The following is a 20516-nucleotide window of genomic DNA, read 5'->3' on the forward strand; positions in this document are numbered from 1 at the left end:
TTCTGATCCTGCCTGAATCACTTTGCTGATTTTCTTTGGTCAGGGTTGTGACCCTTTAACTCGTCCATTGCATTGCAAATTCAGCTGGATTCTTCCTTCTGGTCTCTTGCCCTCTCCTGATTTATTCTTCATGAACTTCAGAAACCAATTTGATGGACTCAGAATTTCCACTGTCTTCCTTCCCCCCCCCCCCAACCCCCCCCCCCCCCCCCCCCCCCCGCCTTTGAATTTTCAGCACTTCACTAAAAACCAATCCCGATATTGTCGTCAAATCTGCTAACGAGAGATGTCGTGGGGTAAACTGACCGCTACCCCAGGTCAAATGTTAACTCGATACTCTTGTCTCCCACTGAATTATGATCCCATCACTGAATATCCGGCTCTCTCAGCCAGTGACTGGCCTCATTTTATTGGAAGGTTTCCTTCTACAGCACTTAGTCTCATATTTCCTAATGTTGCATTGCCCAGTTTTACCACTTCGAGAAACACAAGCAAACCCATCCTGTTAACCTCAGAGAATTTATTTGTGTTCCCACCTTGAATTGCTTCTTTCTCCCCTTGCCCTGTATCTTCTCATTTGCATCTGTGATACTATTTTAACTGTTTCTACTCTCCTTTACGATATGCATCCAATCCTTCCCACATCAGGATGCTGTTGGGGTCCCTGACTTCTCTCTCCCTTCCACACATCACAGTGAGACTGGGTCACCCAAACCACTCTAGCACTACTTACTGTTTCCAAACTAGTTGTTACAATGAACAATCTTTTAATCTTCATTCACTTTCTCCGTATCAAAGATATAGCTTAAGGAACTTGCGTGGGTCCAGGTTATATGTGTCTCTTTGGACACCTGGAATCATACTTACTTCAGGCCTAGCCAACCTCTGGTCACAACCTTCACCTCTTAAAACTTACATTGAGAACTGTATTAGTGCTGCTTCTTGGGCTCATTACTTTTGATACTGGTTTCCACCTCTTCCACATTATCTTTATGTGACTCTCCTTTTTATATATCGCCACCTCCTCTCAGCTGACAGATTAGCGACCATTAGAATCCCACAGACATTCACAACTACATCTGTGTCTCCAACATACCTGCTCGGAGCACGAGACTTCTGACACACCAGTACCCTAAACATTTCCTCCTTTACCTAATAGCGTTCCCTCTGCTAAAGTGACAGGATTCTAAATCGGGTCTCCTGCATTTTCCACATTTCTGTTTTCCCAGCCAGAATGTGGGTAGGACTCTCCTTGCTTTCGTCTTCCAGCCCACCAGCCACCACTGTTCATCGATCATTGTCCACGTTTAGTTTAGATTTAGTTTAAAGATGCAGCATGAACATAAGTCTTTTGACCCAATCACCCGTTCACACTAGTTCTATGTTATCTCTCTTTCACGTCCACTCCCCCACACACTAAGGGCAAATTCCTGATGCTAAATCCGACAAACCCGCAAGTGTTTGAGTTGTGGGAGGAAATCTGCGCACCCAAATCTATTTCAATTTGTTTCTTTTTATTTCCTCCTCTACTTTGAGCTGCTAGTTTTCATTGATGATCTTTGATCTGTACTATCACTGACTCTTCCTCAGTTCTCCTCTGCCTAGTTTCTCTACGACGTGCTTTGTCGCATTTCAATTTTGATGAAGTGCCATTGATCTAAACTCTGGTTCTTTCCCAATTAATGCTGCTTGATTTGCTCAGCACTTAAAATGTTTTCTGAGTTATTTCAGATTTCCAACATCTGCATATTTTGCTCTAATTACTGTTAACTTCAGTCAAGTGCATGGTTTAATAATAGCTTGTAACAAATAGTTTTATTTGGGTCAATATTGTCTCTTTTGGTTCTTCCATAATGAAATAATATCAGGTATTCTGATAGAATATCAGGTATTCTATCATTAGTGAATAAAAAGACAAATTTTGACTTTAATATTTTTTGATATATTTGGTATTCCATTTCTGCAATTTTTTTTCCAGCATGGTGAAGATACTTTTAATCGAGCCAAACTTCTTAACGTAGGTTTTATGGAAGCTTTGAAGGAAGACAACTACAATTGCTTTGTATTCAGTGATGTTGATTTGATTCCTATGGATGATCGTAATATCTACAAGTGTTACAGCCAGCCAAGGCATCTGGCTGTGTCAATGGATAAATTTAGTTTCCGGTAAGACTGCGAATTGGATTTTGTACGTGGCTGCCAGATAAAGACATGGGTTCCATTTTCTTTCTGTCATCAGTTGACTCAATAGGCCCTTATTGAAAAATATTGGGTAACTCGTATATTGAAACCGGCCAGTTCTGCTGTAAAGTTATCCATCTGTTGTTTAACTAGTTTTTTTTATCTTTCCACAAATGTTGTTTGGTGTACTGGGCATTCCAGCATCTACTTTTTGTTTCGGGTTTATCAGTAGTTCTTTCACAGCTTTAACATCATCTCTTTGTGTGTTCTGTTTCTTTAAAATCCAAGTAAACTGCATCCATTATGTTTCAAAAAGAGGAGAGCAGCTGTAGGAATTTGCACTCATCTTTTTTAATCTTTGGTCTTTGTCTAGCCATCTATATATCAGTACCCATCCCCACCTGTTCACCTACTAGCTGATATGCTTTGTCCTGTCTCTCCTCCCTTTCAGCTTTCTTTCCCCCACCTCTCTGGATACTTATAAGAGAGAGCTAGATAGGGCTCTTTAAAAATAGCGGAGTCTGGGGATATGGGGAGAAGGCAGGAACGGGGTACTGATTGGGGATGATCAGCTATGATCACATTGAATGGCGGTGCTGGCTCGAAGGGCCGATTGGCCTACTCCTGCACCTATTGTCTATTGTCCCCTCCAGTCAGTCTGAAGCAAAGATCCTAGAGCGGAGCAAGATAGACCACTCATGCAAAATCCAATGGACTGACGTGTAGTACGCAATGGAGCGCAAAGGAGTGTAACTTCCGCCATTTCAGTAAACCCGACCCGACTTCAGTTATGCGTTCAGTTAAAACGGCACATACCTTGTACAGGGAGGAACTGCAGATGCTGGTTTAAACCGAATGCACAGATACAAAAGGCTGGAGTAACTCAGCGGATCAGGCAGCATCTCTGGAGAGAAGGAATAGGTGATATGTAGGGTCGACTTTTTTGATGACTGCCATGACCTGGTACGTTTGCTCGCTCTTGGTGTTGGCGCTTCTCCACACACACACACACACACACACACCCCCACCCACACACCCCCACACACACACACCCACCCACACCCCCCCACCCCCACCCCCCCCACCAAGCACCCCCCCCCCCCCACACACACGCACCCCCCCCACCCCCCCCCCACACACCCACCCCCCCCACACCACACACGCACCCCACACGCACCCCACACACCACACACACACACACACACACACACACACACACGCAGATCGGTGCGGGCTGAGACCAGGAGCAGGGCGAAGGATGACATCAAACGGGTCATGGTAGCTATCGGAAAAAGTACAGAAATGGTAAGGAGGAAATGGAAAAGAAAACACCCAAAGGAAATAGATGTTTAACAAAAAAAAAGGAGGCCGGCAATCGCTCAGTCTGTGTTGGAGAGAAGGGGTGGAGGGGAGGATGGCTTGAGGGTGCAGGATTTTCTGGAGCTCCCTAATGGCAATATTTTGTATGTTCAAAGTTAATAAGGAAGACTAGGCAGGAATATCAAAAAGATCACCTGCAGCTGAGAATAAAACAAGATGATTTGTGTATGAAGACGCCATGACCAAAGCAAAGATACTAGAGCAGAGACAGAAGCCAGTTAAGGAAATGGCGCTAAAGATTACCCATGTCCTACTACGGCCTTTTCGTTGAGTGGACTATCTTGCTCCACTATAGGATCTTTAGTCTGAAGAAGGGCCCTGACCCAAAAACGTCACCTCTCCATGTCCTTACCCTCCTATCACATATTCCTCCCACTGAATCCCCTCCCTATTTCTCCCTCTTAATCTCATCTGCTACCACCCTTCCTCATTCTATTCCAGAATTTACAGCCTTTTGTTCTCTAATGATTTCCCAGTCAATGGTGCTATTTTCACTCTTCCCTCCCCCACATGATTTGCCTGCCAATCGACTACATGCTTCCTCGGATATCCACCTATTACATGCTAACTCTTGCCACACTTCTCCAATCTTTTTATACTGACTACTTTCCTGCTACTCTTCCCCCCCCCCCCCCCAATGTATTTGCTCAAACACCGTTATACCATTTCATTATTTGATTCCATTCTTCAGGTTCCATAACCTCCAGCCTTTTGTCCTCTAATTGTTACTTTCCCGTCTCTGTTGCTATTTTGCTTGCCTTTAGACATTTAGTCATTTGTTTACCACGCAACCGGGCAAGGGGATTTCAGGGGGTGCACAACAGCGCAAAGATTCTTGCAAAGTGGTACTGACCATGCTTCTACACTTCAGGTTGAAATTCAGTTTTAACATTGACTCTATTTTGTAATCGAAAACAAAGAAAAATCTAGTAATATACACAATGGCATTGTTATTTGGGGACTCTTTATGATGAGATAATATATAGAGCACCAGGGAGGGAAAGTGCTTAAAACCTCAATAAAACGAGAGGTCAGTCTCTGTGGGTGACATGCAACCCCTTGGGACTTAGTTGTGCATGATCTTTCAAATCGTTTGAAAATTTATGTCATAAAGATTAGGTAATTTTTTGGGGAGTAGTGGAAACTAAATTGTGAAATTATTTGTTTCAGCCTGCCATACAACCAATTCTTCGGTGGAATTTCGGCCTTAAGTAGAGAACAGCACGAAAAAATCAATGGCTTCCCAAACAATTATTGGGGCTGGGGAGGGGAAGATGATGACATCTACAACAGGTGGGTATTTATTTAATAAGGACATACAACCTAAAAATTATATCTCTTTGAATTATATAATTTGTTGATCATTCTATTGTTGAATGATGAAGATTTCCTTTGTTTATATATGTATACTAGACCAAGTGCAGACCCGTTGGGTCTGTTCCCCCAACGTGCGGTTGTGGGGGGGAGGCGGCATGCAGTGTCACACACTAACTCTCCCCAGAAATTTTTTTTAATATTTTTCTTTTGGCCCTTTACCCCCACCCCCCCCCTCTCCCCCCCCCCCTCCTAACTACCCCCTTGATATTATATTAATATTATTGATATAATATAATCTTGATATTAAGGTTACTTCTCATAATTTCATTATCTATTGATTTCTTCAAACTAGAAAATGTTCAATCTCCTTGAGAAGTTCTTTGGTCTTAATTTACCATTGTGGGGTAATGGTGGTTCCTCTAAAATAGGGCGGACACCAAGAGTAACCACCTTTACACTCTTTGAAATATGGCCGTTCAGAGCACTTAATGTCAAATTCATTAAAAGGTTTGCATATTACTGTGAATCATCTCTACAAAGCAACAAACTTGAAAATGTTTTGAATTATAATGAAATTAATGCAGAAATTGCCTCTTAATTTCATTGTGTCATTGTGTCAAAGCATGTCACGTTTTTCATCCTAAAAATTGATATTTTTGAGAGACAAACTGGCTGAATCAGGGAATTAATTTAATTCATAACTTGATTTTATCTCTACTATCTCTTGCACATTTGAGTAACAATCCCTGAAAAAATTAACACCATACCACTTGAAACAGTGGAGATATGACATTTTTTATGTTCTGTTCTAAAATCTCACCAGTATTGTAAAAATACACATGTAGGTGCATGATAGTAGGCACTGACTCAGTGGGCCAAAGGGCCTTATCCTTCTTTGCTGTTTTACTCTATGAATCTCGTTAAGTTCCCTACCAGCTCTAGTAATGTTGATGCTTAAGAACACATAACCCCCATGAGGCAGCGGAAACTAAAGAAAACTTTCAAACCATGTGTGCTTTTAAATTGGAATGCATTGCATGGTAGCCTACTGAATATAGATTTAGCAGTAAAAGGGAATTGGATAAATGCTTGAAACAAAAAAAAATGCTGCATACATAGAAAGAGCCAGCTTGCAGAGGCAAATACCCAGATGGTTTAATAATCTTGTCTGCTCTGTGGATTTATGGGGGGTAAAACAAAAAACAATTTTGAACTTGGGAGTAAATGCCGTTCACCAGTAGAGAAGTAATGAGGATTATTTTTTTTACATTCTTTCCAATTAGGATTATTTTTAGAGGTATGGGAATATCACGTCCAGATGGTGTCATTGGGAAATGCCGGATGATCGCTCACAGGAGGGATAAAAAGAATGAACCTAACCCTCAGAGGTATTATGTCTGTTATGTAAATATTAAGATTAATGAAAATGTTCAGGATCATGAAGAGGGGGGACTATGTACAAACACAGCTGTAATTTCTACATGGTGAATGCATAAAAATGACCTTGTGACAATGTGCACTTAAACCACATGTGATTTTTTTTTTTTCTATTACAAATCTCAAATTGTGGAGTACAGAGGCAAATAAATAAATGATGAGTCTTTGTCCCAAACATTATGGAAGGCACTGCATGTAGCTGAAACAAAGAATTGCAGATGGTGGTTAATGTACAAAAGGACACAAAGAGCTGGAGGTACTCAGTGGGTCAGACAGCATCTCTGGAAAACATGGATAGGTGACGTCGGGACCCTTCTTCAGACTGATTCATTCTGTTAAGTTACTCCAGCAGTTCATGTCTTTCACCTTAAATCTAGGCACTGGTCTGCACCAGCGAGCCCGTCTTCACCCACCGCACGATCCATTTGATGTCTGGTGTTGCGGCTCACGCTGCAACCCATCACGGGACGCGTTTTCTTCAGGTCGCCGCCACAGCCAGGACTCGCTCGGTCACCATGGTGCTTCCACCCCTCTTAACCATTACTTTGGTCCCCTTCCCCCCCCCCCCCCGCTTTGCCGACATCTTCCAAAGTGGAATATGTCGGTGACTCCGGGGGAGGGGGAGGCGGGGGAGACCATGTGAACAGAGCAATAGGAGGAGGTGGCCATGAGAGCCGGGGTGGCATCGGCAGGTCCGTCTGCTATAACAGAAATCTGTTTTAAACGGGTCCATTAAAGCAAGGGTTTGTTGGATTGACATTTGAAGCCTTTCATCAGAATCTTAATTTTGTTTCTCCATAGAACCTGTTCCCAGTATTTTCTGAAAAAAATTCTGGTTTCTTATCCTTTTTGCAATTATGACTCATTCCCTGGATTTCTTCTCAACAGGCTGTTTCTCCATTCTATTATCAACCTGACATCCTTTTCTGTTTCACCTTGTTCTTTAACTTCTTTATCACTCAGGCACGGCTCTGTTCTTCTCTTTTTCTCTGTGAAATGCTTTTTGGATCTTACGCAGCAAGGAAATAGTCTATTCGGCCCAACTCGCCCATGCAGACCAAGATATCCCATCCAAGCTTGTTTCATTTGTCCGCTCCTGCCCATATCCCTCTAAAACTTTCCAAATCTCTTAAATGTTATTGCACTCACCTCAGCCACTTCTCTCTGACAACTGTGAGTTACCAGTTACTTCTCTCTGAGGGGTGATCCTATAGAGGTTTACAAAATCACGGGAGAAATAGATTGGGTAGATACATAGTCTCTTGCCCAGGGCAGGGGAATCGAGAACCAAAGGACATAGTTGTAAGGTGAAGGGGGGAGGAAAAGATTTAATAGGAACCTGAGGAGTAACTTTTTCACAGTGGTGGGTGTATAGAACGAGCTGCCAAAGGAGATAGTTGAGGCAGGGACTATTGCAACGTTTAAGAAACATTTACACAAGTAAATGGATAGGACCATCCTATAACCGAATAAGGTAATATTATTGTATGTAGTTGAAATCAAGAACTACAGATGATGGTTAATACACAAAGGGACACAAAATACTGGAGTAACTCACCAATGCAGGCAAGATATCTACAAAACATGGGTAAGTGATGTCAGGACCATTCATCAGACTGATTCAGTCTGTTGTTCCTTCAGCACTTTGTGTCGTTTCACCTTAAAACTTGATGCCGATGCCGCCGGTCTGCACCAGTAAGCCTTTTTTGATCCATGCACTGTACGTTAGATGTGGCTGTTGTTGTGGCTCGCGTTGTAGCCGCTGGGGATAGTACTTCTTCAGGTCTTTCTAGCACTTCTTCAGGTCTCAGTCACCATTGGGCCTCCTCTCTCACCTACTGCCTCTTCCTCTCGGCCATCGCTTTGTCCACTCCACCGACGCCTCCACGTCCTCCCCTGTAGTTGTCCACATCTTCCAAGGCGGAGTATGTTGGTGACTCCAGGGGAGAAGGAAGAGGAGAGAGCGATGAAGTGGACAGAGCGTTGGGAGGAGGAGGAGACGGCGGTGGAGGGAGGAGCGGCAGAGTGGACAAAGCGAACGGAGAAGGAGGGGGGTGGGGCAGGGAGTGGACTAAGCAACGACAGACAGGAGGAAGCAGCAGCTGATCGGAGGGAAGGGAGCCTCATGGTGACTGAGTGCGTCCTGTCCATGGCAGGGCCCTGAAGAAACCGCTGTTCCCTGGGGCTACAACATGAGCCGCAATAACAGCGTGTCAACCGGACCGTGTGGAGGGTGAAGAAGGTGTTGCTGGTGCACCTTGCGAACCAGGGTTAGTGGAACCAGGGGCTGTAAGTGGTCAAGGAGGCGGTGCTCACCGGGGATGGCGTTGACAGGTCCATCCGCAATGACTGAAATCCGTTATAAATTGGTCTGTTAATATGAGGATTTATTGTATTCAGTTTACGCAACTGGTCTGAACGGGGTTGCACATTTTTACAGATTGCACCCTTTGCATTAAGGAATATGAACACTTGATTCTAATCCTAATTGCCACTAAACTGTGAATAATATTTTCTAAACCTTTTGCTTACAGGTTTGACAGAATTGCACGTACAAGGCAGACAATGCAAAATGATGGTTTAAATTCACTCAAATATAAAGTACTGCAGATGAAAAAATACCCATTATACACCTTCATCGATGTGGATATTGGTGGGCCTGGAAGGCCACCTTCCTGAGTATAAAATAAAGTGACGTACTTTGAGAAATAAGGTCAACTAAATCACAGACCTTAAATTTGAATTTCACATTATATACCTTTATGTGCCTTATTCAATTACACTTGTATGCTGTATCTCCTTGTCTGACGCTGCAGTCACTGATTTCTGTGCCTTAATTATGAGAATTTGATCATATTGAATATACATTTTTAAAGTTAGCATCTTATAAATCAAAAAGCAGTTTATTCAAAAAATGTGCCTGCGTGTAAAAAAAAAATGTATTACACTTCGTTAATCAGGTTTTTCATTCTATTTCCATGTTTTTTGGACTCTCAGGAATTCTCAAACACTGTTTTCTAAATGTTGTTTTTCTCAATCATTTATTTTTGATGCATGTTGTATTTTGGGTTTCTCCTCTTTTGTGGATAGCATTTGAAGCCTTGCTAATTTATTTGTTTATATTGTTGCCTATAGAATATGATACCTGAAATGTGACATTTGCCTGCTCGAGCCAAGCTATGCATCTCTTCTTTTTACTGTTAGAAGATTTTGGGTGGGAGAGTTGATTCTCTCCTAAAAGTAACATTTGTTCAACGTTAAGTTTGGAAGTTATGTTCCCCAGGCATGTGGCTAAATGTACTAAAGTCAAAGTACTGTGAAGAAGGCTTCAACATTCAGCAAAGAATATTCGATGAACTAATTGCTGTTCTAAAAAAGATATATATATTCTTGTGGTATGAGCAGTGCTGACAGGTCCCTGTTCATTGTTCATTCCCTGAATGTCCGATGAACTTTGCGGCAAATATCCTGAATCACCTTCGGAATTGGTTGAATGTTGACCCACTTACATCAAGAGTGTTAAAACTGGAGGTCTTGGTGTTCTTATGACTTTCAGCTTATGGTCTCGCAAGGTGGCTTTGTATCAGGTGGTAAATATATTTGGGAAACAGCTTTTTTTAAAAACATCTTATTCCACCCTTACTTCCCAAATACATGATCTGTGTGCATTTCCACACTTCGCTATGTGTGCACGCTAGGAGAACACTTGCATGTAAGCACACAGTACATGTGCACTGACTTTGTTTCTTCCACAGGCACTGAAGCTGCAATATCTTTACATTTTTTGCCACTTTTGCCTCAGACTACAATTTAGAATATATGTTTAGAAAGCTGCATTGAATATCTCCTGCTCCTAGAACGAGTCCAATCCAAAATGTTAAAGAGCAGAAGATTTGAAGAGGGCAACTTTTGGCCCCTCGGGGCCCATCCTCTCACGCAGTATGGAACCATGATTGGGATAATCAATCTAACATTAGACTGTGGCCAAAGCAGCATCAAGGAAGTTGCTTGTATTTACAGCATCAATGCGGCCGCTGTATTTTGGCGTCACTGCAAATAATTATTCACAACATTCTTTCGCTTTTTGTGATAGTTTTCTCTAGATTGTTGTATTGCAGGAAGTTTTCCTTTTTGTACAGAAATCTTCCTCCTGTTTGCCACCTTTCCTGAGCCTCTTTTTCCGTCTAGTTTTCTTACCAGGTCAAATCCGACTTCAGCATCTATTCAGGCAGGCCTCGTGACATTGTCACCAACAGATTCAGTTGCTTTGATGTGTTTAGATTTTCAAGCATTTTGGAACAGAGACGTGCAGCGCAACCCAGGACCAATTGGTGTCCTGCAGGTGCTCAACCTCGCCTGTACCGTGATGGTACCAGACTTCACCCGGCAGAGCAGTGCAAAGATTAGATTGGTACCTTTAGGGAGCCTGTACACCCACAGTCTGATAACTATCAAAATAGAGTGGACTGAGAGGTATTGGGAACAAATGGTGAAATGTGAAAACGTTAAGACCAAAATGTGCATCTTAATTTTTGTGTCTTTTAATTAATTAAGGTGACTCACTTTTTATGCATTTTCTACTGATTTCACTTTAATTGGGTTTGAATTTGCAGCTTTCATGGCTGTAATGTTTCCCATGAATGTTGCAAGTTTATATCCATCTTATGACAAAAATGAACACTCATTTAATCTTTTTTTTCATTAAAGTAGCTTTCTGCACTCTTTGGACAGTCCTATCATATATCCATTGCAATCACCGGAATACCAATCGCTCTTCAAACCTTAGTCAAGCCCTTTACTGCAATTTGTTATGCCAAGTGATTTATCAGTTTACCTATACTCCTTAAGTTCTCTTGAACTTCTGAATTACTAGAGGTATTGGCAATATCTAAACAGATATTTAATGGGACATCAGTTTATTTGCCTTTAATACCTTTTAAAGCCAAGATGCCTACATTACTTTGTGCACAAACCACCTAATACTGATGTGGTGCTGTTTGACCATATTTCTTCATTCTAATGCAGCTCAATTACAATCTGTTCTTTACTGCTGAGCTCCTGGCTCACTGCTATTGCGTGCTTCAACCTCCTGAACCATTTTTATACGTATTGTTTTGTTGAAAGCATTACTTTTTCCAAAACCTACTGGGGATTCGGGAGAGCAGACTACCGAGTCCTATTACAACATCTCTGAAACTTTCCTGTTCCTCAATGGGATCTCTTCTATGTTCTTTGGTACAGGGATATTAGCACACAAGAAATTCTACAATTAATGCCATTTCACTATTCAAATAGAGCAAAATTACTATTTTATTCCTTGCATTCACACATTTCAGCTTGTATCTTTTCAGTTGTGGGCTGCCTTGATTGTCAAACTAATAATCTGCATTTGCCTTTAATATTATTTTCTGACTTGTATTTTTACTAAAGTATTTTTCTTTGGTGCAAATATTCACCTGTGCTTTTTAAAAACTGAACACTGCTTACAAATTGGTAAAACTGCAATGGAAATGTTGGTGACTGCCTGTGCACCAGAGAACTGGTACTCCTTCAGACTTGTGGTTTGTTGGCAATTGAGAACTTGCATTGCCTCTGACTTTAATAATAGCTCGACTGTTACTTTATTTGCCACTCTGAAAAGATACAATTAAAGTCAGTAGAGTGGTGCAACAAATTAAAATTCCACATTTTGTTTATAATCATGTAAACAATCAAGTCCTAGATCATGTTTGTGTGAATCATGAATGTCAAATGAACTTGCTTTAGTCATTGAGAGCAAAACCAGAACAAAATCTGCATCGTATTAAAATGTTCCACATATGTTTCAGTTATGTGTCGTTGTACTTGTGAAGAATGATTTGTGTTTTGTAAATTGAGTTTTTGAAGATCTTGTACATGATCAGTGTTTGACAAGGTAGAATACCCACCACTATTATTTCATACAACTTTGGTCTAACAATTTATCAATCAATGTTATTGTTTTCAACAGCCATTTGCAGTGCAATAATTAAACTGTGGTCATTTGTGTTTTCCATGGAACTATTTTTGTTTAGTAGGGGCAATGTGCTTTTCTGTGCTGTGAATTTTCTAAGCTATTGCTTTTCATTTTATGACATTTTGATTTTTGGTTTTTAATAATAATTGGGATATATTGAACAAAGGATTTTTAAATATTTTTAATTGGACTGCTATGATGGAATATTGTGATGAAATTGCTTCAAATTTATAAAGATAAGAACAATAAAACAAATGTTTGAAATGTTTTTAATTTAAAGGTAATATCCATGCTGGAATCTTGTGTAGAGCACAAAGTGTAGAAGTAATTCAGTCAGGCAGCATCTCAGGAGGACATGGAAATGTGACATTTTGGGTCGGGACCCTTCTGAAACTTCACCTATCAATATCCTCCAGAGATGCTGCCTGACTCACTGAGTTACTCTAACACTTAGTGTTAACACTCATGGTGTTCTTAAAATCATGGCTGTAATGTAATACAATTTATTCCAATTAGAACATTCAATTGATGTTTACAATCAATTTAGCAAACCTTTGCATTTGGGATCAAATATGCAGAATATTTAAGCTGCCAATTTTTATTCTCAATGTATGTTGCTTGTTTCCTTGATAAAAGAACCAAAGTACACAATCAGTGAAGCTTTATTGGTAAATAAAAATTTCATTTGTAAAGGCATGTTCTGTTGTAAATAAAATGTTTTTGAAACAATTGTGTCACTTATTTTGAAATGTTACATTTAATGTCTTCAAACATCCATGCAATTCAGGTGAAGGGCTACATTGTCAAAGATGCTGTCCTGTGGTTGTGATGTTAAACCAAGGTCCTATCTGCTTTGTGTAAGAACTGCAGATGCTGGTTTAAGAACTTACCTTCCTCTCAAGCCTTCTCCAATTTACCGGGCTTCTTTAAAATCTATGGCAGGTAAGAAACAAGGAACGGTAGATGCTGATTTACAACAAAAGAAACAATGTTGGGGTAACTCAGTGGGTCAGGCAGTATCTAAGGAGACATGGATAGATAATTTTTCAGGTCAGAACCTGAAGAAGTGTCCCTACCTATCCATGTTATGTCAGAGATGCTGCCTGACCCGTTTTTTTTATTCGTAAATCTGTGGAAGGTAAGTTACTGGAGGGGATTCTGAGGGAAAATATACTTTTGCACTTGGAAAATCGGATTGGCATTGTGCATGGGAGATTTATTTGATCAATTTTGGAAGTAACCAAGAACGTCAGTGTGGGAGATGTAGTCCTGGACATCAGCAAGGTCTTTACATAGAACGTTTCAGCTCAGGAATAGGCCCTTCAGCTCACATGATCAGGCATACGCACAGTAGGCTCTGCGGAAGGTTAGAGTGCATGGCTTCCACGGAGAGCTAACACATTTGACATGTAATTGACTCGGTGGTAGGCAGCAGAAGATGATGGAAGGTTGTTTACCAGACAGCAGGCCCATGATCAGTCTGCCTCGGGTGTGTTACAGCTCTATGAGATGTTGGTGTGGCTGCATTTGGAGTATTGTGTTCAGTTTTGGTTACCCAGATGTAGGATGGGTGTTGATAAGCTGGAAAGGGTGCAACAATGATTTATAGGAATGTTGCCAGGACTTGAGGCCCTGAGCAATAAGGAAAGATTGAGCAGGCTAGTGATATAGGTGTGTATAAAATCATCAGGATAGATATGAATGCACAGTCTTTTTACCCAGAGCAGGGTAGTCAAGAACCAGAGGACATCTGGGCCAATAATGGGCAGACGGGATGAGCCGAGATGGAACAAATTGGTTGGCATAGGCAAGTTGGGCCAAAGGGCCTGTTTCTGTGCTGTATGACTATGATGAGATAAGTGTGTGATTCTGCTTTTTAGGAAATCAAACTAGGATAGAACATTCCCAGTGAACGGTAGGGCTCTGAGGAATATTGTAGACCAGTCGGACGTAGTCCAGTCTAGTTTATTCGTCACATACACATACGAGATGTGCAGTGAAATGAAAAGTGGCAATGCTTGCGGATTGTGCAAAAAACCTACAAAACACTATGGAACAGAATCACATATTCACATATTTGTAGGAGGAAAAAACACCAATTTTAAAAAGACATCACACTACAGTAAATTGGTACCGTAAGTTAGTCCCTGGTGAGATGAGAGTTTACAGTCATAATGGCCTCTGGGAAGAAACTCCTTCTCATCCTCTCCGTTTTCACAGAATGGCAACGGAGGCGTTTGCCTGACCGTAGCAGCTGGAATAGTCTGTTGCTGGGGTGGAAGGGGTCTCCCATGATCTTGTTGGCTCTGGAGTTGCACCTTCTGATGTATAGTTCCTGCAGGGGAGGAGGGGGGGGGGGGGGGGGGGGGGGGGCTGCGGCGAGTGTAGTTCCCATAGTCCGTTCGGCCGAATGCACTACTCTCTGCAGAGCCTTCTTGTCCTGGGCTGAGCAGTTCCCAAAACAAATTGTGATGTTTCCAGACAAGATGCTTTCCACAGCCACTGAGTAGAAGCAATGGAGGATCCTCAGAGACACTCTGAATTTCCTCAATTGCCTGAGGTGGTAAAGGCGCTACCTTGCCTTACTCACCAGTGCAGCAGCGTGTGATGTCCATGTCAGATCATCTGAGATGTGGACTCCCAGGTGTTTAAACCAGCTCACCCTATCCACACTATCCCCATTTATCTTCAATGGTGTGTACACCCTTGGATGTTGTGCCCTCCTAAATTCCACGATAAGCTCCTTAGTTTTTTTGACATTCAAGAGGAGGCTGTTGTCCTGACACTAGAGTGCCTGGTCAGCCACCTCCCGGTAGGCCTTCTCATCATTTTTGGAGATCAGGCCCACCACGACAGTGTCATCAGCAACCTTGATTATAGTTGGAGCTGAACCTGCTCATGGACACGAGTGCAAGCATGGTGTTTTTGAAAGTGGTGTCAGAAGACAAGGTGGTGGAGAAGTTTTTTGGCACACTAGCATTCATCAGTAAGGGCATTGAGTATAGAAGTTGTGATGCTCGGTGGCAGCTGAACTTGGAATATTGTGTTCAGTTTAGGTCACCCTGCTATAGGAAAGATGTCAATAAGCTGGAGTGCAGAAGATTTATGAGGATGTTGCCAGGATGAGAGGTCCTGAGCTACAGGGGGAGATGGGTATCAAGAACTAGGGAGAAAGAATGCATGGAAAGATTTATGAGGAACCTCATGCGCAACTTTTACATAAGGTGGTGGGTATATCCCTGATTGGTAAGACTAAACGATTTCCCAATAATATTTTACTTGTATGTTGCTAATAGGTCAGATCGGAGTGGGATAGATAATTAAACCAGCGGGCAACCAGAAGCTCAGGGTCACTCCTTGGACTGAAAGCGTGTTACCACTCTCATTGTTGCAGCCAAAAAAACTGTCCCTAGATAAGTAAGGGGACACCCAGTGTGAATGAATGAGACTTGCGAGGTTCCCTAGGGATAGACACAAAAAGCTGGCGTAACCCAGCGGGACAGGCAGCATCCCTAGAGAGAAGGAATGGTAACGTTTTGGGTCGTGATTCTTTTTAGGACTGGGGTTGCCCATTCCTTCTCTCCAGAGATGCTGCCTGTCCCGCTGAGTCACTCCACCACTTTATGTCTCTTCGCTGTTGTTCCCTGGGGACCAAAGATCCTCTAGCTCTGCTATAGGATCTTTGCTGGGGACGACCAGAGCTGCGCCGCCACCACTTGACCGGCAGGGGGCGGTCGCTCCCCGGCTGGTGCAGCGCCCTGCCCCGGCCAGCAGGGGGCGGTGTGAGGCGGCGGCGGCTCCCGCTCCCCGGCGGCGAGGGGCGGGATGAGCGGCGGCGCAGCGACCCGCCTCCACCCACCACCCGGCCCACCCGGCCCACCCGGCCCACCGGCCTCCAGCTCCACCACACCGCCCGCCCACCGGCACCACCCGGCCCACCGCCCTCCACCACCCGGCCCACCCGGCCCACCGGCCTCCAGCTCCACCACACCGCCCGCCCACCGGCACACCGGCACCACCCGGCCCACCGCCCTCCACCACCACCCGGCCCACCCGGCCCACCGGCCTCCAGCTCCACCACACCGCCCGCCCACCGGCACACCGGCCTCCGCCGGCACCTCCACCACCCGGCCCACCGCCCTCCACCACCCGACCCACCGGCCCCCAGCTCCACCACACCGCCCGCCCACCGGCCTCCCCGCCCGCTGGTCTCCAGCATGTGGGCCTCCCTGCGCGCCATCACCAGCAGCCGCTTGATGTTTTGGTGGGGCCGGAGGTCGCAGGCGGCGGCCATGAGTTCGCGGCACAGCTACAGCAGGGAGGAGCGCGGGGAGCTGCACAGGCCGAGCTACCTCCTCTACCTGAGTGAGTGACCCAGGCCACCGGCTGGCCTTCCTCCTCCTGGACACCCCCCGGTCCCCGCACCCGGCTCCCGGCCCCGGCCCTGGCAGAGCCGCCTCTCACCCTGCTCGGCCGATGTGGAGGGAAGGAGGGCTGGGAAGGGGAAGGGAGGACAGGGGAGATAAGGAGGGAGGGAGGGGGAGGTTGGGGACTGGAGCTGCAACTGGACATCCAGATGATCAGAGGGGTTCCTGGAGCATGGCGAGCAGTTAGGACCAGAATGGACATGAGGGGCCGAAGGGGCCGTGTCTCCACATCGCTCCAGTGAGGGCGCCTCCACATAGGCTGCCCTTCACCTTCATACACTTGCAGAAGATTCATGACTCAGTCAGAATATGGAGTTGACTCTCACTGACTGCTGAAAGAACTGCTCGCAGGTCGGAGCTGTTGAAAGGTACGCCAAGTACTTTTAAATACGGCGACCATTTCCGCCTCTTCACATTGTTCCAGACCCCGGGAGAATATTTCCTTCTCCGAACCTTACCGATTACTTGTGTATTACAAGTGTATTTTGATTTCTCTGCTGGGACCTTCATAATTTTTGCATTTCACATAAAATTACAAAATTCAGTGTGAGAAATAGTAATAGAAATGATCATTATTAACTGACGAATAAATGTTAACCATGATTATTTCCTTCCATTTTCAGAGAACTCTGATGGTAAATACATTTCCCCTCTCCATGATATTCCTCTGTATGATGAGGTTGACAAGGTAAATGAAACCTTTGTCACTGCTTTGCTGTGCTGTAGTCAATTGTTCATTAGCTCTGCTAAAATCTTATTGGACCATTGATTGTTCAAGTCAAGAGTGTTTAATTGTCATATGTACTGTCAAAGAAATAATGAAATTCTTATTTGCTGCATCTTAACAGCTCTATTAACACAATACACACATTAAACATAATCGATAGTTTAACAACAGTAATACTAGGTAATCATTAATGCAAAACCAAAGTCCATTGAGTGATCTAAATCCAAGTCCATAAAAGATCATGATTGCTGAGGTAGCAGTTAGTTATGTATTTCTTTTGTTGGATAGTCGCAAGTGAGCATTTTAATTTAATAAATCTACTGGCACACTGGTTCAATGGTACTTTAATGTCACATGTACTTAAATGCAGTGAGATTCTCTGTTGTGCTTATAATTAAGTAAAATCTTACTATACATAAGCACAGTCACACCGAAGTACAAGAGTGCAATGATTGTAGTGTAAGAACAGTAGATTACACCACTTGAAGCCACAGCAGGCCATGTTCAATCTGCACACTCAGCCTCTGTGGAGCTTCTGGCAGTGCCTGATCCACACGATCTGCTGCTGCAGGGCCTCCATGCGGCACCTACTGCTGCAAGGTCCACTCCATGGACACCTCGACCCATGAACGCACTGTCCCCTCACCACCTGCTGCCACTGCTCAGCCTCCATGTTCTGGGAATGCTCAGAGCATCAGCAGGAGTGCGGGAGGTGACCCCACATTTCTCTCAATGATACCAATCCTCTCCGCCAACCACCACATCTTGAATCGACTGGGCAATATCAATCCTCCAGTATTGCTCTCTGTAGCTTCATCAGGAACAGTACATCAGGGTTTGTACTGTAGGAAAGAACTGCACATGCTGGTTCAAATCAAAGGTAGACACAAAATGCTGGAGTAACTCAGCGGGACAGGCAACATCTTTGGAGAGAAGGAATGGGTGACGTTTTGGGTCGAGACCCGTCTACAGACTGAAGGGTTTCAGGGTTTGTACTGATCACTTGTGTTTAACAGCATTTCAAAGCCTTAGATTGAATTTTGAAGTAAATAATTAGGGCCCTCAATAGATTAATTTTTACTGTAATGATTCTTTCATTCTTGTTGACACTCCCCTTATGTTAGCTTACTGTGGAGTGGGTCTTAGTTCATCGTCTGGCCATGAATATGGTATGTGTAGAAATTATTGCATTGAAGTGTCAACTGAACTAAAGTCTAAAGTCACTGAAAAAGGGTTACTCTGCAGGACCTTGGAATTATTAAGCTGCACCTGCTTATTATCTGCTTTGTTCAAAACTGTTTGATACTGTAACTCAGCTTTGATTTTATTTATGATGGTTAGGGAGATTATGATTGCAATTTATTAACCAGGCCAAACAGGCAAGTTAATTGAGTTATTGGGGTTTTTGACAGATTTCAAGCAGATTAGATTAAAGCAGTACCGAAGGGGGTGTACAGATGGGGGATTTACAGTAAAGGAATTACAGGAAAACCTTGGAAAGGCCTTCTGAACAGTACACCAGGAGACTGCATCAAAACAATTGAACTCAAATTGATGGAAGAGAATAGCACAGAAACAGTATTCTTGGAATTTCAGTAAAGGTTACAAGCAGATTCCTACAATATTAATGTACTGTAGGCAGTAGTTTCACATGTTAAGCTAATCAGTTAGTTGTCATCAATCAGTAAACCCTGCAAATCAATCAGGTTTCTCACTCTAACTGACCTCTTACTGCTCCTATAATGCAACAACTCCAGCTCTGCACCAGATGGTGCTGCAGTGCACTCTACCCACACACACAGCTGTCACAAATCTGCAGTCTCCCTCCCCATAGAGAGAGCTGGGTTCTTTATAGTTTTTTTTTAAATAATGTTGCTACTTGCATTGTGTGCCATGTGTTGAATATTGAGCCCATTAGTTGTCCCAGTCATCTGTAACGCCTATTCATCTTCAGGTCTGACATGCCATTAATGCTGCCATCTTGCCACTGGTCCACTATCACTTGTTAGCTTTGGAGTTCAGGCGCCGAGTAATCCTGGCTTGCTTCACTCACTGAGGAAATGGAGAAGAGGAGGAGGACGTGAAAGGACAAAATGGGACATAATGTACCTTTAATTATGAATCAATAACAAATGCAACTTAAAGAGCTATAAGATCTATAACTTAAAGGAGACTTTTCAGTGACAAAAAAGATGATTTTTTTCATTCATTCATTTGTTCTATAAATCTGCATCACCGTCTATATCTCTGGTTTCATTTTCCCCGACTCTCAGTCTGAAGAAGGGTCTCGACCCGAAATGTCACCAATTCCTTTTCTCCAGAGATACTCCAGCTTTTTGTGTCCTTCGGTTTAAATCAGCATCTGCAGTTCCTTCCTACAAGATAAATTTAATTTATATTGCAGAATATGCAGATTTTGATTTTAATTTTTGCAAATTGCTTAAGAGTGGAGGGATACATTCAAAATAATTTATGATTGTGGGCCTTTATCCTGAGAGAACTGGAATATAAAGTGGAAAATTCAGATCTATAACTTCTGATGCAACTGTCTAACATACAACATCTCTCTTGGGCACTGTGCTCATGGAAAGAGATCCAAAATGGTGTAGAATGGAAGTACTTGTGAAGCTATTTGTCCGGATGGGCAGAAGTTTGGAATGAGTCGACATACTCCCAATAGTTTAATCATTTAATAGGTGCAGTAGGCTATTCAGCCCTTCGAGCTAGCACCGCCATTCAATGTGATCATGGCTGATCATCCACAATCAGTACCCCATTCCTGCCTTCTCGCCATATCCCTTGACTTCGCTATCTTTAAGAGCTCTATCTAACTCTCTCTTGAAAGCAACCAGAGAACTGGCCTCCACCGCCCTCCGAGTCAGAGAATTCCACAGACTCACAACTCGTGAGAAAAAGTGTTTCCTCGTCTCCGTTCTAAATGGCTTACCCCTTATTCTTAAACTGTGGCCCCTGGTTCTGGACTCCCCCAACATCGGGAACATGTTTTCTTCCTCTAGCGTGTCCAAACCCTTAATTGTATGTTTCAATAAGA

General features: G+C 43.2%; 2 protein-coding genes across 3 annotated transcripts in view; both read left to right on the top strand.

Moving 5' to 3' along the window:
- The window catches only part of LOC129695578 (beta-1,4-galactosyltransferase 1-like), a 46396-nt gene extending 33357 nt beyond the window's left edge, over nt 1-13039 (top strand). The window contains exons 3-6 of the mRNA XM_055632657.1: nt 1979-2166; nt 4732-4854; nt 6162-6266; nt 8850-13039. Of these exons, the coding sequence (XP_055488632.1) occupies nt 1979-2166; nt 4732-4854; nt 6162-6266; nt 8850-8994 (561 nt within the window). The 3' untranslated portion in view covers nt 8995-13039. The remainder of the gene's footprint in view (nt 1-1978; nt 2167-4731; nt 4855-6161; nt 6267-8849) is intronic.
- A 3314-nt stretch (nt 13040-16353) lies between these two features.
- The window catches only part of LOC129695580 (inorganic pyrophosphatase-like), a 40535-nt gene continuing 36372 nt past the window's right edge, over nt 16354-20516 (top strand). For both annotated transcript variants that reach the window (XM_055632661.1, XM_055632662.1), the window contains exons 1-2: nt 16354-16675; nt 17361-17425. In XM_055632661.1, coding sequence (XP_055488636.1) covers nt 16528-16675; nt 17361-17425 — 213 coding nt within the window. In that variant the 5' untranslated portion in view covers nt 16354-16527. The remainder of the gene's footprint in view (nt 16676-17360; nt 17426-20516) is intronic.

The sequence above is a fragment of the Leucoraja erinacea genome, chromosome 3 (assembly GCF_028641065.1).
Source record: "Leucoraja erinacea ecotype New England chromosome 3, Leri_hhj_1, whole genome shotgun sequence".
NCBI lineage: Eukaryota > Metazoa > Chordata > Chondrichthyes > Rajiformes > Rajidae > Leucoraja > Leucoraja erinaceus.